Genomic DNA, 26,297 nt, shown 5'->3' on the forward strand with positions numbered 1-26,297 from the left:
ACGGAAAGGAATAAACACGGTAATGTATCTCTGCAGCTATATCACGATATACAAATTATTTTAATAAAAGAGTGATAAAATGATTTACAAAAACGTGTTGCAACTTTTATTATAATCTTTTATGTCAATAGCTGTTTGATGTCCACAAAAAATTTAAGAAAAATGAAAGTTTTATTCCTGGAAACAAATAAAACAAATTTGAAACAAATAAAAGTTTGTAAAAGTATTATCATTTTTAGTATCATTTTTCATATGCTAGCACATTATGCAAATTGCGCTCATAAGCATTAGAAATAATTTTTCTCTGTTTTCTGTTTTAAAAGAGTTTTCATTATTATTATTATAAGCAGAAATTTTCAAAATGCACTTTTTATAAAAACTACAATAGCTTTAACTTAACTTATGGTTGCTATAACTTTTTGCCTCTTAACTTTTAACGACAATTTTTAAATTACTTCTGCAATACATTTGAAACATTTATTTAAGAGAAATTAATGCACTGTAAAAAAATTCCAGATCAAATTAAAGTAAAAAGTACGGGCACTTTGGGTGCCAGTATTTGGATTTTAATCTTTAATCTGGTCTGTGTTCATTAACATAGTTAAATAGTACTGTATTGAGATGCGTTTCTTTTATTTTCGCATAATCTTATGTAGTATTTTATTATTTGTTTTGTATATGCGATATATGTAGAATTACAGACGTGCAACAACAAACCATTTAGTTAATGACTGTAAATGACTGTAATAAATTAATGACTGTAAAATTAACTGTATTAATTAATTCATATAACAATACATGAAAAGTTTTGATAAAATTAAAAATTCAATGGTAAAAAATTTTTACAAAATAAATATTTCAAAATTCTCTATGAAACCAGATTGAAACGTTAGGAGTTTAAAGGATATAAAAATCATAATTTTTTAATTGCTTATACAAAATACATTGAAATTTAAACTAAATAAATTTATAAAAAGTAGTTAAAATAAACAGGGATAAAATAATTGAAAGGTAAAATAATTAAAGTTTCATTGAAATTCAATGAAAAATGTAAAAATTGCTGATGAAACTTTTTTGAATTATCAAGTATTATAAAGTGATAATTATAAAAAGAAAATCGTTCAAATTATCAAACTTTTTCAGTAAAAATTCATTAATTTCACTTTATTACAATAAGACAATATTTAGAATTCGGTAGGTCAATCATTTAACATTTAAAACTTTTGAAATTTGAAAATCAGCTTTTAGGAATGAATACACTTTAATGCATGATTTTAGCAACAATTTCAAGATAGCTTTTAATAACACAATAAAATTCTAGATTAGAAAAAAATTTAAAATGCATTAGATGCAACAATTCAGATATAGCAACATTTAGAAAACAATTTCTGACCAGTCAGAAAAAAATTATTTTTAAAACAAAATATGTTGCAGCATTTCAGTTTTATAAATATTTCAAAAGCAAGTTTTGATCAAAAAATAATTCTTTCTGGATGAATATAAAAAAAAATCTATTCTAACAAATTTTTAAAATAATTTTTGTAATTCTATCAAAGCAAGTTTTCAGAAGAAAAACTATTTTTGCGATTAAATATTAAGTGTAACACTCTCAGAAATAAAACTCTCACTTTTGACGATTCAACAATTCTTTTCCCGTATTTCGTTAATTTTGAGAATCATTTCGTCACGACATCACATGATTTGTGATGAAACGGGAACTTTCAAATATATAACAAAAATGTTACCTCAACTCAAAACCTTATCGCAGTGCATTATGGGAGATTGTTAACTAGACTGACGGAACTTGAATGAAGACTGTATGATCGAAAATCAAGTGACTAGTGAAGCCGACCTGCTGTATGGTGATCAAGGAGTTGGCCGCGTACCAATAAAATCCCAGGTTCGAATCCCGCCTTCGCATGGGTTTAATTTATTTCTCTGTTTCATTTGTCCTTCTTATGTTATTAAGCTGACAACCCAAATGTATGGTGTCTACGATAAAGAGATTATTAGAAAAGTTAGATATATTAGGCACTACGAGTCTTTTCTTCTTTTTTTTCGCTTTTTTTTTGGGGGGGGGGGGAATGGAATGACGAAATAACTTTACTCGTTACTTTGACGTAATTCGTTACTTTGACGAAATGCTCGCTCGGAGCATATGCCAGAAAACGGGTGAGTTAAAAACGAAGAAAGTTTCGGGAAATTTGAGTATAAATTTACAGTAAATAATGCTGAATAGTTTAAAAACTTATTATTATTTTTAAAACAACTAATTAATAATTCCTTGCCTCTTTGTACTCTTCTGCTGCTACAATATTGTTCTTTGTATTAACCTACAGCAATAAATTCGTTTGCATAGAAATCATAAGAAACACCATTGTATTGAAAATGTTTTTCTTGAGAAAAAATGCTACGCATTCAAGATAAACATATTTCTTTTTTCAGTCCATTTAAATCATAGCCTTTAATTATTTTAGCCTTCTCCTTAAATAAAGCCAAGCAAAATAATAGTGTATAGAACTAGTGGAAAAAACATCTGTAAAATAATGAACACGACTTTCTAGCGATTTTTTGCGAGGTCATTGACTATTGTAAATAAAAAAATTTAAAAAAAGACCAGGAATTTCGCGCCTTAAAAATATTTTTATTCTTTTCTTCTAAAGAGCAATATGAGACTTTCATAAATAATTTCACAATATTAAATTTTCATCTCCTCTTTTTACTAACTGTATAATTTAACAAAATTAATTAATTAAACTTAGACTAATATTTTCGATTGAATAGCACTCTAGTAAACCTTTTCTGATTAAGATTGTTGCAAGTAAAAGACGAGAATTAGCACTTTGAGCTAAGGCTCCCATACTATCAGTCTAATTCAGGGGCTCTACTTTGAGCAGTTGAAATATTTTCTTTCCTTTTTTCTAATAAAGAACTTTATGAAAGGGAAATAATTGCATTTTCGTTTTAATTCCTCTCTCTGCAAGTTGTATCGTTTCTTAAAAGTAATTAACAAAATTATATTTTTAACTTTTTTTAATAATATTTATATTTGATGAAATTTTTCCAATTACATGAAATCAAGTAAACTTTTCCTGATTATTAGTAATTACTGAAAATAAAAAACAAAAATCAGCCATTTTGTACTTTTTTTTTAATTTTTTGTTAAGGACAATGTGGAACGGAGATAATTAAATTTTCGTTTGATCTCCTCTTTTTTACAAACTGTATTGTTTTGAAAATAATTAATTAAAACATGATAAAATTTTGGCTAACTGTGTCCTTTCTCTAAATTACTTAATAAAACTTTGACAAAAAAAATCCAATTAAATAATTTTCAAGTTAACGCTTCCTGATTCTTAGTAATTGCTGCAAATAAAAGACAGAGATTATGCATTTTGAGTAATTAAACTATTTATATATTTTCTTTTTTTAATGATAAACAATATAGACAAGAAATAATTAGGTTTTCATTTTATCTCCTCCTTTATTTGGAAACTATATTACTTGAAAAAATTAATTAATTAAACTTTGATTTAAAAAAAAATTCCAATTAAATAATACTTTAGTTAACGCTACCGGATTTTTAGTGATTGCTGCAAATAAAAGATAGAGATTATGCATTTTGAGCAATTAAACTATTTTTATATTTTTTTATGATACACAATATAGAAAAATAATTATGTTTCTGTTTTATATCCTCTTTTATTTGGAAACTGTACTATTTGGACAAACTGTATTATTTAAAAATAAATTAATTAAACTTTGATGGAAAAAAAATTCCGATTAAATATTACTCAAGTTAATGCTACCTGATTTTTAGTGATTGCTGCAAATAAAAGACAGAGATTATGCATTTTGAGCAATTGAACTATTTACATATTTTCTTTTTTTAATGATAAACAATATAGAAAAGGAATAATTATGTTTTCATTTTATCTACTCTTTTATTTAGAAACTGTATTATTTGGATAAACCGTATTATTTGGAAACACTAATTAATTAAACTTTGATTAAAAAAAATTCGATTAAATAATACTCAAGTTAAAGCTCCCTGATTCTTAGTGGTTGCTACAAATAAGACACAGAGATTATATATTTTGAGCAATTAAACTATTTTTATATTCTCTTTTTTTTGATGATGAAAAATATGGAAAAGAAATAATTTTGCTTTCATTTTATCTCCTCTTTTTACAAACTATATTATTTGGAGAAATTTATTAAACAAACTTTGATAAAAAGTTCAAATTAAATTATGTCTTATTAAACACATCTTTACACATAGTGTGAATTTATATTGTTTGAATACGCGGTTTTCATCTTAGAAAATACTGTTATTTACATTTTTCTTACATTATTTTGTTTAAAAGTATGCGCGTTTAGCAAAATTAAATTGTGTCTTATAAAACACATATTTACACATAGTGTTAATTTATATTGTTTGAATACGTGGTTTTAAACTTAGAAAATATGTTTATTTGCATTTTTTTACATTATTTGTTTAAAAGTACGTTTGTTTAGTAAAATAAAACAATAACAAAAATTTACAGAAAAACAAACGTTTATGGAAAATTAAAGGGAGCTTGCGAGAGTTGAAAAAAATTAATCACGTTTGATAAAGGGGCAGAAAATATTTAAAAAAAACGACTTTTTTGTTACATTTACGATTTTTACTCAAAACGATATTTAAATTTTTTTTAACTTTTAGAGTCAAAAAATATTTTTTAAAATGTGTTTGACTTTTTAACTAAAAGTTGAAATCCGTTTTTTTTTAATGGTCTATAAATTTACCAGTGCAGCATTACATTAAATTGATTTAAATCTGCAACAAGAATTAACATTATATTTATCCAAATAACAATAGTAATTAATATCAAATTGTTTGAAATCTGCATTATTCAATAACATGAAACCGATAAATGTTCTACAGTATTCGATAGCATTAAATTCCTTTAAAATTTACATTATTTCAGAATTTTGAGTAATTTTAAATTATTTTAATACAGCATATTTTAATCAAAGAAATGTGAATATTACTTTAATACTAAAACATTTTATCACCAATTTCAAAGTTTCTTTTAACACTTCATTGGAATTTGTTTTAAAGAAATTTCCTTTTCGTAAACAAAAGAAGTCAACTATCAATTCTAACCAAATTCAAAAGACTTCTAATCAAGATTCTAACCAAATTCAAAAGACTTCTAACCAAGATTCTAACCAAATTCAAAAGACTTCTAACCAAATTCAAAAGATTCCAACCAAATTTAAATTCAAAAAACTAGACTGAATTAGAGTTATTGACTGAACAATTTTTTAACTTTTTGCATGGTTGTGATATCAATAATTATTCAGATTAATAAAATTTATAATTATATCATAAAATTGTAAAAATTATCACTTTTATCACTCATCACTTTTAACAAAATATAGTTATCATTTTAAACAACATAAAGTATATCTGTTAACGGTAAAGTACAAAATTCTGGCATTCTATAGAATGCCTATGCATTGTATATAATGCCGAACGCTTAAAGACAACGTATGAAATATGAGAATTATTACATACTTTCCCTAAGCATTGTATATAATAGCTAGGCATTCTATAAAATGACAAATGCTATTTCAGCAAAGTATAAAAAATGGTCCTGATAAGGCGATTATATAAATGACATGAATTCCTTAAAAATACAAGTGTTATTCTGAAATGTGCTATTAAGTGTTATTCTGAAATGTGCTATGAGTGCTATTAAAAAAATCATTCAAAATACATAAAGAAAAATAAAAGTTGCACAAAACAAAATTTATACATTTCTTATAAAGGGAAGCAAAATTTTCATGCAAAAAAATTCGAAATTACAATTATGAAACATGGTAGTCAATTTTTGAATTCATTACATTCGAAATGAATTGGAGATGTATTTTATACTTTGCATGTTTCTCATTCGGCATTCTATAAAATGCCTAAGAAAGTTGTGCAATATGAATCGTTTGATACAGTGCCGGCTAGTTTAAGGCATTATATACAATGCCTAGGCGTTATATACAATACCTAGGCATTATATACAATGCCTATGCATTCTATAGAACGCCGAGTTCCAAACATTACCGGTAACAAATCCCTTGATAATATAAGTTTAAAATGATATCCAACAGTTGGAATATGAATCATTATAAGTTTAAATAATCATACAATATCATACATTGATAATATATAATTGTTTTAATCTTTTTTTCGCATACGATATGCGACGATTTGGAGAACTTTCATTAAATTATGCTTTCCTACGTAACACAAAAACTCAATCTCGTGGGTCGAAAAATCCCTTTGTCCGCATGTGTCCGAAATTTAAAGGCCCGATTTCGAGGATAGAAAATTTTAAAAAAATAATGGGATAGTAGAATAATACATAAATAAATAATAAATAAATAGAATAATATATGGTTTAAAAAATTTCGCAATGTGTTAATCTATAATATTGCTCGCATTTGCTGCTATTTTAATATGATGTTAAATTGAACCGTAGCATCGTGCTCTATAAACTTGATTAAATGATCCTAGGGTTCCATTTGAAACGTTATTACGGTTGCAGTAAAGTATGGTTCAAGATCAATTTGACCTCATTTTTTTCAAATGTGTACAATACTTCTTATTTGTATACAATTTAAAAGTTTTCCATTTTTAAATATTTAATACCTTCCAAATTATGAGGCAAAAATATTTTTATAGCTTTGTTATGTTTAAATGTAGTTAGAAAGTATCTATAAAAATTTAAATGTAAACCTAAACCCAACCAAAATTAAAGACCTCTTCATGGTAATGAACCTGCTTCATCTCTATCGTACACTAGCATGTTCATCAATCATATGTATATTAAATTATTCGAGTCAGAATAATAAACTGTTTTAAATTACCATTCTAATTCTATAAAACTTATCATTTTGGACGAAGAAATGTTATTGATAAGTTAAAATTTAAAACATTTGTGTATGTTTAAGAAAGAAAAAAAAATCGAAAATCACCCATTTAAATGATGATGAAAAATATACATAAATGAAGAGGTTTGCCAATATTTTCCTCGTCACTCAATCAATTATTGTCTCGTCTCGAGTGTTCTTAACTTCCTTTTCGAGTGCTATTAAAAAAAGCAAAGTAGCATTTAAAAAAAAAGTAAAAGCAGTTAGATTAGTTCGTCGTATGTAATTGTGGCTTAAGTTAGATATTAAATGAGGTGATAATTTGAATCGCAAACACAAGATATAAGTTAAATATTTCAATGAATAAATTTGCCTAATTTATTTCAAAATAAAAAAATAATAACCAGTATAAGGAGTAGTTAACAAAAATAAATTTATTTAAATTTTAAAATTACGTAATAAAATTAAACATCTTAGCCTACATATTTCAATTAGACTAAAAGGAAATAAGTAATTATATTTTTGTAACATCTAAAAGGAAAACCATAAGACGCATCACCTTAATATCCCTCCCCCATATTTCAAAGTGATACGCTCTAGGTTTCTCATCTTAAACCTGGAAAGATGTTTTTGTTAGACCACAGTTGAAAAACGTAGTATGCAATTTCCTTTCCAATTATGCTTCTGCAAGTTTGTTCATGCGAATCGTAATCGTTGGAGATAAAGGATTATAATGTTTCATCAGTCAATGAGACTTGAACACTTTAGCTAATTAGAACACGATCAAAAGTTTCTAATGACGCTAAATTCTCTTCGCTTTGATCATGGGTTCGAGTCCCCTTGCAGTCAGGCTAACCGTGGGAGGTTTTCGTAACTCAAATACGGGTTATTACCATCAAAAAGACCTCCACATAGGAAGACCTCAGTGGTAGACGGATCATGAGTTAGAGCATCCCAGTCGCCAGTCTAACCGTGGGAGGTTTTCCCGGTTTTCCTCACCGTGTAACGCAAATGCCGGTTAGTTCCATCAAAAAATCCTCCACGAAGGAAAATTTCTCCCTATACTTGATCCACAAATTCCCTAGTCTTCTGGATTGGATTCAAAATTACAAGGTGACGGCGTTGAACATTAATAGTCATAAACCCAAAAATTGGGACAGCTGTTCAACAACGGTTATTAAATAAAGTAAAAATACCCTTCGGAAAGCGTGGAGGCTCAGGGGATAGAGCGTTCGCCTTCCAATAGGGTAAACCAGACTCGAATCGCAGCGGTGGCTAGTCGATACAAATTCCGCACCCGGCTCGCACCGACCACAGTGCTGACGTAAAATATCCTCAGGGGTAGACGGATCATGGGTTAGAGTCCCCTTGCCGTCAGGTTAATCATGGGAGATTTTCGCGGTTTTCCTCACCGTGTAATGCAAATGCGGGTTACTTCCATCAAAAAGTCTTCCACGAAGGGAAATTTCTCTTAATACTTGATAAAGGAGTTCCCTTGTCTTCTGGATTGGGTTCTTCGGCTCAAACATTGCAGTAAATTCTGCTTGTAGCTGTCAGGGAACAACTGAAACATGTTTTTGTCATTCAGCAAGAAGTCCGGTTAAAATTTGAGTGTTCTAGCTAAACAGAAAGCGATCGAAATTCTGATTGATGATAAGTTCTATTCAGTGATAATATGATAATAAATTCTGTTTGTAACGGTCAGAAAACGATTAGCAATGACGACAAAATCCCAGATAAAATCGCGAGATTCCGTTATCACAAATATGATACCGAGTTTAGAAATATTGCAGAAAAAATAAATAAATTGAGACTAACTTAGTATTTCGCTTAATTTATTTAAATCTAAATTTAACTAATCAGTGTATCCTGGTATCTTTAAAATTATTATACTTTCCTTTATCATTATTGATTTAAATTAACACAAAAACATTACGCAAATCTTTGCAATTCCTAAATTTGATTGTTTTTTAGGTAATAGTGTCTTTAAACTAATGTCACAGTAATAATAATGCATATTAATAGTATATAATAATATATAATAATAATAAAATAATATATAATAGTAATAAAATAATATGTAATAATAATTAAATAATATATAATAATAATAATTTTAATTATTAGAAAAAACTCAAAGATTCATGTAAAAGATTTTTTTGGCAATAATTGCTTGAAAAATATGGTAAACCCTGAAATCTCAAGAGCTTTCTAGTGTCTATTAGCGATGAATTCGGGTATGCTTTTGAAGGTCCGAGCCCGAAAAATGTTAATCCGAGCCCAGCCCAAGATACATAGGATTAATTCGTGCCCGAGTCCACCCGAGATATGCGTCTGATAAAGGCCATATTTTGCGGTCTCGCTATTAGGCCTTTACTGCCTGATCAAGAAAATTAGTTAATAAGTTTCACATTTTTTTTTTATTCTTAATAATTGTACCAAACGTTTATTTAAAAGTAGTAAAAAGGTTTATGAAAATCCTATCATGAGTTCAATCCTACCCGAGTCATAAAACTTTTTTCAGTAAACGAGCTTAATTCCGAGGCGTACCCGGGCTCGTACTTAGCCCGTCTCATCTCTAGTGTGCCCGTCTCTCTCTTAGTTACTCATCACTGCATACACTGGCTTTTAGGACTCGTAGCTAAATTCCGTTTCTGTTTAGTTAGTTTTGAACTTTTTAATCGCGTTTTTACGTTACTTTTTTATTGTCGACATAACTATTAATTAGGAAATTAGCTTGCAAGATGGAAATGTAAGATTTTCGAAAAATGTCAAACTACCAAATTAAATTCTTTTTTATTTACATTTTTATCTCACAAATTCAAAAATATATTAAATCATATTCATCAAATCAAAATTATGACTTTTATTAACGTTGCTTACATTTTATATTATGACTAAATTCTCTTTTTTGTTACCAGCTATGACATTTATTAATGTTATAACGAATGTTGCTATTTTTAAAGCGCTTGAGAACATGATTAACTCCCCTATATTAATAAAATTAGACGTTTTTTAAACGTCTAATTTGAGAATTAACACCTGCAAAGTGTTGTGAAATTCCCAAAGTGGCAGAAAGCAGTTTTATTTTATTGATAATGTCAGCTATTTAAACTAGTTTTTTATGGAAAAAAATAATAATTTATGACTCTATTTCTCTTTCGTAAGTATAATGTAAAAACAACCCATATTACTGAAGTAATAAATCACGTGAATGGAATATTTTAACTATTACACTTGGCATTGACTATGTGCTCTTGCTATAATTGATCCGCGTTCTTCTAAAGAAAAAGATTCAATTTCCATACTTAATGAGAATTATATATTCAATGCCAAAAAAAATATAGTAATTAATAAGTTCTGTTAAAATTACTAAAATGTCTTACTTCTTAAAAAATATTAATCACAAATTAAAGAGACTTCCTTTTAAAAATTAAAATGAGTTAAATTTTAATACCTATTTTTAAATCATTATATGTAGTTAATTGTTGGTTCAACTAATATATAATATTTCTATGTTTTAAAACTCAAAGTCATATTTCATATTTATTCTATTTATATTTTTATAGCTACTTTACTAGTTTTTTTACAGATACTTTACTACTTTTTTTTATTTATAAATTAATAAGCATTCTTGAATTAACGCATCTTTATGTATTAATTACATGAATAAATAATTTTCTTCATTTCAATACAATTTTATTTTGGTATCTAAGAAGAGTTAACTTCGTATCAAAAATCATCGACTAACTTGACCTTTGTCGGTTATCACCGTGTTTACTTCTCATAACGATAAATCCATGTTCTAAATGCACTTTGAACTAAAAAGACCGTAACTATCTTATTTAGCTACCTTAAATCATTTCAAACCAACCGTCATTTTTTTTCTATTAATCCTTTTCAAATGAATAATACGAAAAAAACAATCCATTAAAATGCATGAAAAGCTTAAAAATTTAAAATGCTAGTGTCTCAATTACTGTCATTAATAAATACAGAGCAATTTTTTTAGCCATTTAACATTCGTATTGCTAAAAAAGATGTTTTGTACTCACATTACTCGAAAAAGAACAAACGCTGTGCTTACTTTACATGTTTCCATTCATAGAGTGGCCATTTTATAACAAATATCTGAGAGTTTTATGCAAATTAGCTATTGTTTCTTCGATACAATGTTGTCACTAGAGAACTAGTGCAGTTCTAGAGTGTTAAGAGTTTTTATTTCGTGTGCCTGATAGATTAATTTATATACCATATTTAAACCAATGTTGATGAGGCGATGCAATAGTATAATACATCCTGCAATATACACCGAAGAGCCATTACATTATGACCACCCTCCATCTATAACAATAAGCTCGCCCAGGTTTTCATAGTTTCTCGCCCAGGAACAATGTTTTCATGGGGCACATTAGGACCCATAATCCTCATAGAACAATCCTTAACGTCTGTAAGCTACTTGTACATAATTGCAGACCAGGTTCACCCATTCATGGCAACAGTTTTTCCTGCAGGGGATGGTGTTTACCAACAGGATAATGCACCATGTCATAAGGGTCGAATCGTCATGGATTGGTTCAAAGAACATTCCAGTAACTTTCAAGTCATGTCTTGGCCCGCAAATTCACCTGCCCTTAATCCAATATAGCATTTGTGGTCCTACTTGGAAAACCAGATTCGTGCTTCCACACTACCCCCTAGCAATGTGAGGGAATTGTAGGACCAGTTGGTGAAAGCTTGATACAAGATATCTCAGACTACCTATCAGCCCCTTGTAGAATCAATGACACGGCGGGTGCTAGCAGTTTTGAGGGCTAAAGATGATCCTACATGTTATTAGCAGGGTGGTCATAATGTAATGGCTCTTCGGTGTATATACATCCTGCAATAGTATAATTCAATAGTATAATACATACCCTTAGTATTGTAACGTGATAAAGACTTCACTTTGTTGCATCGGTTTCCTTAATCAACAGATCTCAGCCCTATTGAACGTTTGTGTGCTGAAGGAGAAAGAGTCAACCTACATCTAGATATATAACCATTCAGTCCAATTTCATACTATAGCAGAGAGCACATTTTCAAGCGCAATCAAATGTTAAACGCGTATAACTCATGCCAAACCGAATCAAGACTATTATGGGATAGAAAAATAGCATGCACGTCACACTACAGCAAAATGCACGTTTTCAAGAGCATTCAAAAGTGCTAAACGGGTAGAACTCACGCCACGAAGAATCAAGGCAATTACAGAGTAGAAAAATAACATGCATTTCACACTATAACAAAGTGCACATTTTCAAGCACAGTCTCAAATGTTAAACACGTAAAACAAACTCAACTAACTCAACTTTTCTGCCCTATAACAAGTAGAAAACTCAAGGTTGTTATAGGGCAGAAAAATAACGTGCATTAAAAGCTTAAAATATTTTAAGCTGGAACTGTATTTACCAGATTAAAAACTTATTTCGTTTCAAAAATATATAAACAGGAAATAGCAGTCGACCTGTTTCAAGAGCAAAAAACAGGCTCGCATTTTCAACACGAAATGTGAATGAGAAGAAACAAAAGTGATATGAATTATAAAACGAGAAGTTGCCAAAGAAAAATGGTAAAATAAAGGGGAGAGACAAAACTAGAGAAACCACATTAGCCAAGAGAGAAAAAAGATGAAAACAGAACAAGAAAAACCACAGTGGCAGAGAGGAGCAAATCAAGTTAAATGCATTTCCAAGCGCTATAGAGAGGTGGTGAGAAACGAATGTCGCTAACATTGTTTCTGTATTTATTTGTGTAAGACAGAAAACTGTAAAAGAACGAAATATTGCTCGGGACTAACCTATTGTATACATTGAGGTAAGATGCTAGATATTTACTAGATTCTAAAGATAAAGAAAATTACTAAAAAATATTTTTCTGGGTTAAAAAATTAACCTGAATAAAGCCCTGTAATTTTTTTTTATTATATTGTTTGCGTAAAGTGGAAAACTGTCAAAGATCGGAAATATTATTCAGTCCGAACCGATTCCTAATTACAGAAAGATGACAAAAAAAGTCATTTTATTGCGTAGTAAACTAACATGTTTAATTCACTTAAAGTTGTTTTTTGTAAATAGTGCTAGAGTTTAGTCGGAATATTTAAAAAAATTCGGAATGTTGTCGAACTATTCAAAATAGAGAGGGAAATGTTCAGTCCCGATCAATTACACTTTAAAAAAAGTTTACTGCATTTAAAATTTGGATAAGATTCAAGAAAATTATACAGACTAAAAATACTGAACGGTTTCAATTTAATTCATTCATTAGAAGTTTTCTACCCTTAATCAAATAACTGTTAAATTTCTACATGCTAATAAAATGTAAATTAATTTAATCAAGTTCATTCACGTTGACAATATGTAATGTTCAATGAAATGCATCTTTCAAATGCATTGGGACATTGAAAAAAAATCTTTTCAGTTTATTTTAAATCATATCATTGAATTCTAATTACTCCCTACCTCTTCAATCGGAATATACCTTATAGTTTCAAGATATTCCCTTTAGGAAGCAATAGTATCTTAATCATCAAAAAAAATCCGGTGATTCTGATGATGATTAATTAAGATTACTAGCATGAAGAATAATTAAGATTATTAATTTAAGTTTGCTAAGATTATTAATTAAGATTACTATCATGAAGAATAACTAAGATTATTAATTAAGTTTGCTAAGATTATTAATTAAGATTATTAATTAAGTTTGCTAAGATTATTAATTAGGATTATTAATTAAGATTATTAATATTGATGTCCGGTATACCGCAGACCAGATCCAAAAGGGTTAAGCAAAAACATGGTTCAAATTATAATATCCGAACAACCAGTTAACTCTAATATAAACAATTATAATCAAAAATATGGTTGAACATGACTAGTGTGGTTCAATTTATATAGTCTACGAGCAAACAAATAATGTTAACATATTTTCGTTCTTTAAACTTTTATCAACAGGAAAATGCATCATTTGAACTTTAACTGTTTAAATTCAACGTTGTATATACTGTGAAATTTCAATAAAACGCAATTGGAAAATAAATTGAAGCTCAGCGATTTATTTATCGATTACGTGAACTTAGAAGTAGAGGTATTGTAAAAGGATTTGGAATCTAATGCTCGATTTCAATAAATGTTAGAAATGTGTTTTGCAATAAATAAAAAAATCTTAAAAAATACATTAATCTAATCTCATCGTCAAATTTAAGATTTACTTTTGATATTAAACACGGCCAAGGTTGTGGATTATTCTAACCAAACAGGAACTTTATATTGTTCAAATTTCGTGTCTATTCGAATTTAAAAGCCTATAATACGTGTTATTAAATCTAAATTGCTAACTTCTTGGTCCTTCAAGTTCCTTAAATTTATTTTTTAAAATTTTTTAGCGAAATATAAATTTTAAAAAAGTTTAAAAGCGATAGGATATTTATTTTATTAGTAATCTATTTATAATTGAGAACATACGATTGAAAATATACAAAATACACACATACTACTAAATTCATTCATTCTATACATTCAAATTATACTAAATACACTTAAAATATAAATTTATTTGATATTAAACACGGCGTAGGTTGTATATTATTCTAACCAAACAGGAACTTTATAATGTACTAATTTCGTATTACATCCAAATTGTTAAATCTTCGGTCCTGAAAGTTCTTTAAATTTACTTTAAAGAAAATTTTCACCAAAATATAAATTAGAAAAGTTTAAAAGCGATAGTATAGTTATTTTATTAATAAGATTTAATTATAATGGCGGACATAACGATTGAAAATGTACAAATAACATAAATACAATGCATTTAAAATATACTAAATACATACATACAATATATTTAAAATTCACTAAACCCATACATACTATACATTTAAATTATATTAAATACATTTTAGTACAAATTTAATTGTATTTAGTTAGTAGAATACTAATAAAATTTTTGGAAGCAAAGTTGCTCTGTTATCTGTACCATAAATTTTATTTAGAAATTTCAATTGATTTCGATCGTGCACCTAAATATTATGCAAGAACATGGATACGAAGCAAATCTCAAACTAAAATCCTCTGGGATATACAAAAATTTCAAAATATATAAATAAGTAGATAAAAAGTACCTTTTCTTTCTAATTTTCCAAAATAAATTTTAATCTAAAGCTAATTATTAACATGCTGAACACCTTTTACTGAAAGGACATAAGGCAAGATTTGAGTATCCATTTCTTACAGTGCAGGAGTTTCTTTGTACTCTGCATACACTATAAAAAATTCGCTATCAAATTACTATAAAAAGTACTTTCCAGAGTGCAGAGCCCGTAAAATCAATTTTACTGTAAAATCAATTTCTACCATAAAATTTTATATCGTATTTTCTGAAATAAATATTTGCTTAACTCCGGTGATTTTACACCTGTAGTAATTACTGTACATCATATTTTTTTGTTCCGTAAAGTGTTACGGTAAAAATCAATTAAAAGTGCTAGAAGTACTGGCACCCCCATTTTCACCGTAATTTGATGGGTTCAATGAAGGTTTGATCAAGATCATACGGTGATCAAGATCATATAGTCACATATCCAATATGGACAGACATAGGTGATAAAATAATATAAAACAGCGCTTTTAACTAAAAAAAAAATCAAATTTTAGCTGTGCTATAAAAAGACATTATGAACTGTATTTAATAAATTCTTTTTTAACCAGACAGACAACTACATCTACTCCTGTTATTGAATAAATACATCAAAGGAAACATAATGACAACTGATTTTCTCTTGATCGCATGAATCAATCAAGAGAATTATTTACGGAATGGAAATTTTTTTTACGATCCTGTTAATAAGGAAACAGGAATGTCAATGAAGGGAATTGCAAAATATTTTTAGGGACAGAAGTAACTGGGTATTCGGGCAACATTAAAGGAGCACTGAACTTATTACCTCAATAAACGCCTAATTAAGTACATTGGAGGAATTCGGAAGCCGTGTCAAAACTTATTATTTCTTTTATATGTCAGCAATAAAAATCCCTACCCGTCTCTTACGTATAATCTTTCGTTGGCACTAGCGCAAATCTTAATAACTTGAATGGTAAAATCTTTTCAATTATGTAATCCACATAAAAGTGCATTACTAAAAACCTTTTCTTAAAAAAAAAAAATTTGAATTTCTTTTCGATAAAAAGTTTTCACTGTGGTCGCATATTGACCAAAAATAATCTTTAGTTAAAATGAAAATCAATTTATGCTGTAAAAAAGTCTATGTCAAATTACGGTATAAAGTAGCCATTTTTACAGTAAAATCCATTTTTAAAGTGAAATATACCGTAGTTTTTGCAGCAATATTTATTTAATTAGAGTGATTCAGAAATTTTACTGTTATTATTACCGTAAAAATTACTGTATATCAAAATGTTCTTTCGTAACATATTCTGATTAAAATGGATTTTATGGTAAAAGGTTCCAGCACCATGAGTGCTAGTACTTAGATTCGTAACTTTTTACAGTGTGCCTGTAATAAGACAAGACAGTAGTTTTATATATATATAACCGTCGTTGAACAGCCAACTAAACTTTGAGTTGCTAAGACTAATGTTCAACTCCGTAGCCTCGTAATTTTGAACCAATCCAGAAGACAAGGAAACTCCAGGATTAGTACCCCCAGAAGTATGATTTATTATGGAAACTTAGAGGACTTTGGGACCCGACAGATTTGACGTACATCAGTCACACAGGGAGTCTGTGACAGGCGGGGATCAAACCCACGATCTCCTCAAAACGGACCCAAGACAGAAGTTTTGACACCACCCATGGATATCCGATAAACTACATGATTAGGTTTCCCATAATCCACATGACCACATTAATTTTTATTACTAAGTACGCTCATTTCCAAATTTAGATCTATCTCCCTGTATGCAATTTCCATTTAATATATAATCTCCATGCATACAATTATATTAGGTTATTATGATTCCGGGTTAGCTTAAGGTCATCGTATGGTTTTCGGGTTATTACTGTTCTGTCAATTTGCCTTCTAAACTTTGCATTTTTGAACATGTAAACTAAAATTTATTTTATATTTATGAGTTTCAAAATTGCAAAATGTATTGTGTAGATCCAAAAAATGATCCAAACCCATTTCAAAAGACCTATTTCTTTTTTAAATTAACTAAAAAAACTGGGAAACGTGATCTCAAAAATTATATTGATTTGAAATTTTGCGTTTCGAAAAAAAAAAATGTTTGCGTGATTGCAATTATTGAACTCTTTGAAGTTGAAAGACATTTTATAAATTCTAAAGTTACCAATAAAGTTTACCAATACTCAACTCCGTAGCCTTGTAATTTTGATCCCAATCCAGAAGACAACAGAACTCCTGGATCAAGTATTGGGAGAAAGTTTCCTTCATGGAGGATTTTTTGATGGAACTAACCCGCATTTGTGTTACACGGAGAGGAACACCAGGAAAAACTCCCACGGTTAGCCTGACGACAAGGATACTCTAACCCATGATCCGTCTACCACTGAAGATAGTTTACGTCAGCACTGTGGTGAGTACGAGTCGGATGCGGAATTCGAATTGACCAGCCATCGCTTAGATTCGAACTCGGTTCACCTCACTAGGAGGTGAGCGCTTTATTCCATTCGCCACCCTGGCTAATATAAGGTATATATTCGGAATTCATCAAAAAAAGGTTACACTTATTCAAGGAAAGTCCCTATATCTGTTCTTATGTCCATTTTCATAGCATAAAATACTGTCTGCGCTTATTAATTAACGTGTTTAGGCACTACCTTTCAAAACAATAGGATTGTATCTAAGAAAGAGAAAAGACGATCACTAAATAAAAAGTAATTTTAGGTTTTAGATTATTTTAGGTTGTAGATTATTATGCAGAAGCAATATGACATTTAACTAACAAGCAATAAAGTAAATGAAGATTATCCAATCAACCTTTCCGCTCAGAAATTCTTGTATAAAAAGTTCTTGCTTCTTTTAGATGTTATTGATCGAAAAATTTTATGTGATAGGCTTCATAACTTTGTTATACGTGTAAGACAAATTAATTAATAGCCTAACACATAAATTAAAAATGTGTATTGTTAATTATAATTACTAATTTCCAATTCCTAATTTCCTGAAATTCCAGGTTTATTTTTTTGAAAGGTCCAGGTTTTTATAACTATAAGAGTTTGTGTATGAACAGGTAAAATCTCCCGAGATATGTGTCAAAATTATAGGCATCATATTTATTGGAATCAACTTAAAGATTTCATAATAAAATACGGTGATAATATGCTCTGAAACTTCAATACACGTCACTCAGAATTCTTGGAGTATTGTTCTTAAATTTTTGATTTCTTAATCCTCTTATAATCCAGAGGTTCATACAAATAAACAATTCTTACTGCAGGTACTAATTAAAATATTTCAATATTGTACAAAAGATTAGGGAACAATAATCTCCTGCTAGTATGTATTTATAAATTCTTTCAGCTTTTGGCTGCTTATGCATATAACTTTAAACAGATACATAATTATCAAGAAAAATTAGACTTTTTTTTATCGAAAAATCGGAATCGGGATTTTTTTCAAAGAAATCTTTGTTATGTCTCTATAAATGATACCTGAAAAATCCCCCTCTTTTGGAGGAAATAGAGGTGAATTTCTCTTACACAGACAAGTGAGATATTTTCTTAATGTACTTTTTAACAATGAATCGAATGAGACCAATTACAAGACGATTGAACTGATATTTTGAAAGTTATAAAGGTTTTATATACAAAAATGTGCAATTCTATACTAGTATTTATTTATGAATCAGAATTTTTTTATCTAAACAAGTGGGGTATTGATTCCTACGTATTTTTTCACGCTAAATTGAATTAGACTAAACACGAGTCAATAAACGTTACGTAATCTTTAATGTATAAAATGTGAGGTTTTTGGCATGTCTAATGTACACTTTTTAAATTGCTATCCAGGGACTATCTAAAAACTTCAGATGACCTAACTGAACATTTATACTACCTAAACATTCATCATGAATGGAATGAGACCAAACCCGAAGCGATATGACAAATAGTTAAAAACTTAGGAAGGTTTTTTTTTCAAGTATAAAAAGCACAGTTTTGTACTTATAGTCTAGTAAAATTAAACAGTTTCTTCCGAAAAATTGATAACTAATCTTTTTTTCATAGAATGTTTTTTTATGTCATGGTAAATAATAGCTGAAAACTCTATAACTCTCTCCTGTAAACTTCCCCTTTTTTGAGGAGAAATGGGATGAGAATTTAATATCCTTAATGCAGGCGTTGTTTCCTATGTATTCTTTTATGCTGAATAAAAGGAAATTAATTACGAGACGATTGCATTTATAGTTTAGAAGTTATAAGAGTTTTCTGAACAAAAATGCATAATTTTATACTTGAACCTTAATTTTACTGTACTACTTATAAAATAATACATTATGAATTGGAATGAAATACTTGCATACTATACACTAAATTGAATAAGATTAAACACAATTCAATGGGACTAATGATTCGGTAATAAAGACTAATAGTTTTTTTTAGGTGTCAAGTTTAAACCCTACTTTTACTGTATTGTTTATAAATTGGAATGAAAGAACAGCATATTACGAATTGGAAAAAGTAAAAGGGCATTGTAAAAATATTACAATGTTGATTTAAGTTAGATGCTTTGCGTACGCAAATACTAAAATGCAGTAAAAATTAAAGAATAATAAATAAAAAAATTATTAAAAAAAATATAGGATGAAAAGATAGAAAAGGGCCAGTTATGTTAGGGCGGGATAGAATGGTTGGCAGGGCGCTGGACCACGTTCGTGAAAACGGGTATCCACCGGCCGAAGACCCCCCGTGAAATAAATTGTGACTGGTGCACGTTAAATCCGTCGAGTTACAAAGACCTCCATGATCAATTAGTGATTGATCGTTCTCTGGTTCAGGTCAAAATTACGATCTGTGAATGATTGGATGTATGAATGAGTCCGCTCTGTAAACAGGTGTGACGTATGGGTGTGGCAGAAGTCGAATTCTGGGCGATAGATGGTGCCATAGAAAAGAAGAACAATCGCATTCCTTGCCTGAATGGCTTACGACAACAACAGTAAAATAAAGAATAAACTTAAATGCAAAATTAATGAAATGAAAATTTTAAAAAGAATATTTGTATATAATCACATGTTTTGGCTTCCTGAAATAACTAAAAAAAAAAGCTGTAACTTTTAAACTATTAGTGCAATTGCCGATTCAGCGTAAAAAAATACATAGAAGACAATGCTTCACTTACCTGCATAAAGGATATTCAATTCCCCCTAAATCAACCCCATTTCTTCTTTAGGAGGGTGAAGCGTACAGAAGAGAAAAGAGGAGTTTTTAAAAATCGTTTATAATGACATAATAAAGCTTTCTATGAAAAAAAATCTAAGGTATTTATTTTTCCGAAGAAAATGTCAATTTTACTAGACTATAAATACAAAGCTGTACATTTTGAACTTATAAAAACCTTAATAAGTTCTTAACTATTAATTCGATCGTCTCGGAATTGATATCATTCAATTCAGTATGAAATATTTCATCGGATAATATAACTTACATATTCAATTGCAATTGGTACAAGTTCAAAATTCTACTTTTTGGCACATTCTAATTTCTAAACTATTGATATCTGATCAACTCGTGATTGATTTCTTTCGATTTCGAAACAATATCGCTTGCCTTTATAACTGATTTTCAATTTTACCCCCTCCCCCCGGAAAAAAACCCGATTAACTCTTAAAAAACAGTGAAGCTTACTGGGGAAAGTTGGGGAGTTTCTAACAATAATAATTGTTCATAATGGTTTAATAAGGCGTTCTGTGAGAAAAAAAATCTTGAGAACCAATTTTTCGCAACAAAAAAAAAATTCTAATTACTGGAATATAAATCTCTTAAAACATGGTCATAAAAACTGTGCAATACTTAAAACACTTGATTGCTTTTAAAAACAAATCAAATTAAAATAACGACATATTGACCGAAGAGTTTGCACACCACTGTATAATACTTTTCAATTTTAGTAATTTTCTTCAAGTAATTTTGGAAATTTTACGGTTTCAATTTTATTATTAAATACTAAATTACATTTTTACCTTACTTTCAGATAGTATGGGTGAGGCAGATGTGTTGATATTCAACCTAACTGGACTTAACTCAAATGAAAAAATTCTACAAAGCAAATTGTACATTCTGAAAAGGAAAAAGCCAAGGCACAGTAAAAGACGTGAGGCATCGTTCTTCAGGATGAAAATCGGCACCTTACCGAACATGATATTCCACAGATATATCGACGTGTCTCTTTCTCGTCAAAAATCAGAATGGCAATCATATGACATTACAAATTCTGTTTTGCACTGCAGGAGAACAAACGCAAAAGCTAACAGTCTGCTTGGTGTAACACTGGAAGTAAAACGCTCCAAAAACAACTACAGACTATCTCCATTTAGGAGGCTTCTGAAAATGAACTCACAGCCCTTCATTTTGATATTTTCGGATGACATCCAAAACCAAACTAGATACCCATCAAGGACTAAGCCTAAAAATGATTTTGATGGTCTTCAAGATCTTTTAAATGCCAAGGCACAAAGTGATGATTTTCAGGCTGATGACTCGTTTGTGAGTTCAGAGGATTCTTTTACCAGTTCTGAAGTCAGAACCAAGAGATCTACTCAAATTAAACGTTATAACTTATTTACCTCCCACTCTTTATCTGATGCAAATAAATATTTCAATACATCAACTGGACACTATGAAAGTGATAATGAAGAACATTCAGGTAGAACTGGTCTGTTACATAGGAAAATGGGGAATAAGTATACTTTGGATCTTGCAGAGGACTCCCTGAGTTCATCGATTCACTCTATTATTCCTACAATAGAACAATATGGTGACTCTGACTCCTCAAATGATTCAATTTTTTATAGATTATTAAAAGTATTATCAACAAATGTGAATGTATTATTAGAAAACATTTTAAATAATGAGAAAACGCTAAACGAAATACACAATGAAACCATGCCGACTGTTAGGCATAATGTAACAAAGCGCAGTATTTCTAATAAACTAGTTTATTCGACAACTTTCAAGGATGGGCCTGATGCCACTGCAAACACTTTGCAAACAGTGGAAGAAAAAGAAGCTTCTAACTCTACCATCAACTCACGCAAAGACCGAAATAGGAAAGCAAAAAAGCAAAAGAAAAGAAGACGCAAACTTCCCTTTTGGTGGACTAAGCATGATAGTAAACTTCATTCAAAAGACTATAAGAATATGTGTCAAAGGAAAAGCTTAGTGGTGGATTTTGCCGAACTAGGCTGGGGTGATTGGGTGATGTCACCAAAATCCTTCAATGCCCATTACTGCACAGGAGGGTGTTCATTTCCTCTAATCAAGGTAAGATACATTTCACGCTATTATAATGCAAACTATTTTATGGTGCATTACCATAGAGATGCTTTATCTAACCTCACTTGCTGATAGTTACTTACTTAGGTACCTTCAAGTATTGTCAGTATTTTATACGTTCATTAGTTGAATCAATGAAACCAAAAACGAGTCATCCGTTATGAAAATCTATTGTAGATTACCTGTTTTTAAACCCATTGATTCAATTGATTAAAAGGTTACCAACAGTAACCAGGGAGGATGGGAAAAACTCACCGCATTGTTGTTATTAATAACCAGAAAAAGCTAACAGCTGATTTACTGCTTTAGGGACTGTCCTAGTTCTATAGTTCAAGCATATACTAGCACAATAAAAAACAATGGCTTTTACAACTAAGAATGTTGAATCACAATTTTTATAAACATGGTAAAAACAGTGGTCAGTATGTAATACGGTTTATTTTAAACTAGTTGCCAAGACTGGCATACTAATGTTCAATGTTGACCAATAATCTTGATCTACTCTCCCTTCAGGGCCCGTTTTGATAACCACAACTGCCGTCTAGGAAAATTCATGGCTTATTCCATTGATTTTTTCAGTATCTTTAGTATTCCAAAATCATCCCGTCAGTGCCATGGCATCTTAATACATACTAATAATTCGTAGATTATTAGTATTATTTTAAATATATAAAATGTATAGAAAGATAATTAACACTAGAAAGACGGAAAATTAGTACAATACCTATATTGCCCAAAAGCAGTTAAAAGGATTTTGAATGAGTAAATAAATTTGTTTAAAATTAATTTTTAGCATTTTTTATATTATTTACAGTTATATAACCAGCTATTAGTAAATATTAACAATAAAAAAAATTTATGTAGTACAAAAAGTCATAAAATTATGAGAAATTGTGTCATTATATACATCATTGTTTTTCTAATTGAAATTAAAAGCAGTCAAAATGACTTCCTTAGGCAATCTAGTGTTAAAGCATTGTTCAAACTAGACAAAACACCCGATCATACCTTAATCAATTATAAGTAATCAGCTGTGACCTAGTTATGACCAATTTACCTTCTCGGGCTCATTTTAACAATTTTTTTACAGATAACATAACAACCATAAAGACCATTACAGTGTTTAATTATGTATGAAACTTGTCACTATTATTAAATCTTCGTTAAAATTACGTAAACCTTTAGAATTTATGCGAAAAAAATATCCATAAAATAACACAAATTCGTCAGTATGTTGTTGGAATTATTAAGATGGATCAAATATAAACAATTTTAAATCGCCCTTTTTGATCAGAGAAGATTTTATATAGAAAACATTACATTTAAATTTGACTCTTTTAGTACGAGTCGCACAAAATAAGCACACAAAAAATCTCAAATAGAGACAATTGATCATTCTTGAATTTTTTGGTAAAGTAAAAAGTAAATCCTTAGGAAATTTTAAGATTACAAACTAAGAAAGAAAAGAACCACGTTTAAGGAACTCATACTGGAATTATCTAGCGACACACAAAAGTTAAGAATTTAAGACAAAAATCGTCCAACAAAAGTTTGCGGACAAGCTCGTACTTTGCCGCCTATCTCTTAATAATTAAATAATGCTTCTCGTGAATGCTTTAATATAGAAATATTAGTTTAAATATATAGAAATATTAATATATATAGAAATATTAATATAGAAATATAGAAATATTAGTTACTGCCAAGCACCGACTACATAATGAATGTACTGTTTTCCAGGCTGAACTTTTGTGTATAAACCTGGTTGTTAAGTGGATACAAAATTCTTTTAGTGAAAACCAAATCTTTAAATATCTCATTTGTACAGATTCTCTTTCTTCACTTTTTCTTTTGCGTGACACGACTTCTACTGAGAAGCTTGTGGTGGAAATTCACTCGATTTTGAACGATCTTGAAAACGTAACTATTCATTTTTCTTACGTTTGTGGTCATAGTGGTATTTTGGGCAATGAAAGAGCGGACCAATTGGCTAGGGAAGCTACGTGTGGTGAAATAGACTTAAGGGTGTCTGTTCCAGCTCCTCACTGGAAGCGCATTGCTAGAGATAAAATCATTGCGGACTGGAATGCTGAATTTCTTGCTTCGCCTCGGTCGCTTTGGACGAAAAGGTTCTTTCCATCCATTTTTCACCGTTTGCAATGTAAATTCTTTGCAACTGGTTTTAAATTGACCCAAATTTTAACAAACCATGGAAATTTGAAGAGATATTTATTTCGTTTCCATCTGCAGACCAGTGGAATTTGTGCTTGCCGTGATGCTGATGAAGATGCTGAACATATTCTTCTTCATTGTAGTCGGTATGCGAGTGCCCGAATGAATTTAAAGACTGATTTAAGACGTCTTTCTATTTGTTGGCCACCTGTCTTATCAGAACTGGTCAAAAGTATTGAAAGTCTTGCGGCCTTGGGGAATTTTGTTTTTAATGTAAATTTGTAAATTTTTCTTCTTTTGTTTTCTACTTACAACTGTATGCCTCATGCTATACTTTGTGGTCATGAGGAGTTTTAAGTCGTTTAAATAAATAAAAAAAATGTATTTTAAAAACTTATTATTTTACTTTTACAGTGAAAGCTGTGTAAATTGATCACTTGTGGGACGTAAATTTCATCGTCCACTTAGGGGGATAGAATTAAATTGTTTTTGCCAATTCGGCACTTCATCTTCAAAATTAACTTAGACTGGTGATCAACATACGAAGTCGACCAATTTAACAGGCACCACTGAGAAAAACTTCTGCAAAAATCATAATAATTGATTAACTTCAAAATTCTGAAGGTTTTATCCATTTCGTCCATTTTTTTTCTTACATTTTTCAGAGGCTGCACATATATCCGCTGAAAAAACGTAATTTAAAAAAAAGAAAAAACACTGTAGTTTATATTTGACCCACCTTCGCATTTTACTGTCTCAAACTAGTGGTTGAAGAACTACCAATAGTATTGTTTTCATCGCCTTAGTTTTAAAAAAAAATTCATATTGATGATTTCCTTTTCAGAATACAAATCCTTCCAATCATGCAGCATTACAAAGCTTAATGCACGCTCTTGGATTACACTCGAAGATTCCAACACCCTGCTGTGTCCCATCATCAACAAGTCCTCTCACCTTGCTATATTTCGACGAGCATGGTAGTCTTGTTCTAAAAAACTATCCAGACATGATAGTCAAAAAATGTGCATGCAGATAAAGGCAGAAACATTCTGGTTTGATGGCTGAACATGGAGAATGTATGATTGACTGAATTGCCTTATTGAACATGATCCATCGTGTCGTTATAATAAAATGAATGAGTATTAATATTATTATTGTTACCAAATAAATGTGCGTTTCAATAATAATCAAAGTAATAATGTTCAAAGACAAAAAAGCGGTGGCAAAAATATGAATATAAATGCCATTACGCACTTTCGATTGTAAATGAGCTGCAGGTAAAACAGTGCATGAAAAAAATTATTTTAGATAGGTAATACACCAACATGCTCTTTAAAAAAATAGAGACTCGTTTTCATAGTAAAATTGTATTAAAGGAAGTGTGGTTGTTCATTTATAGATATGGGTATGTATAAAACAGTCGTGCAATTAGAATAAGCTATATATTATGAATATTTAATGTGATCATTGTTTTCAAACTCATTGCACAAATACCATTGTAAAACATTTGTATGTCAATAAAGATATTGAGTTTTTCTTTGTTTATAATTTAATCTTCGTTTATAATATGGGTATGTATAAAACAGTCGTGCAATTAGAATAAGCTAGATAATATGAATATTTAATGTGATCATTATTTTCAAACTCATTGCACAAATACCATTGTAAAACATCTGCTTGTCAATAAAGATAGTTTTTTTTTC

General features: G+C 29.6%; 1 protein-coding gene across 1 annotated transcript in view; it reads left to right on the forward strand.

Moving 5' to 3' along the window:
• The window catches only part of LOC107437670 (uncharacterized), a 34,707-nt gene extending 8,410 nt beyond the window's left edge, over window positions 1–26,297 (forward strand). The window contains exons 2-3 of the mRNA XM_016049748.5: window positions 21,122–22,410; window positions 25,439–26,297. Coding sequence (XP_015905234.3) covers window positions 21,122–22,410; window positions 25,439–25,630 — 1,481 coding nt within the window. The 3' untranslated portion in view covers window positions 25,631–26,297. The remainder of the gene's footprint in view (window positions 1–21,121; window positions 22,411–25,438) is intronic.

This window comes from Parasteatoda tepidariorum, chromosome 6, assembly GCF_982258835.1.
Source record: "Parasteatoda tepidariorum strain Cologne lab strain chromosome 6, Ptep-v5.0, whole genome shotgun sequence".
In the NCBI taxonomy this organism is placed as follows: domain Eukaryota; kingdom Metazoa; phylum Arthropoda; class Arachnida; order Araneae; family Theridiidae; genus Parasteatoda; species Parasteatoda tepidariorum.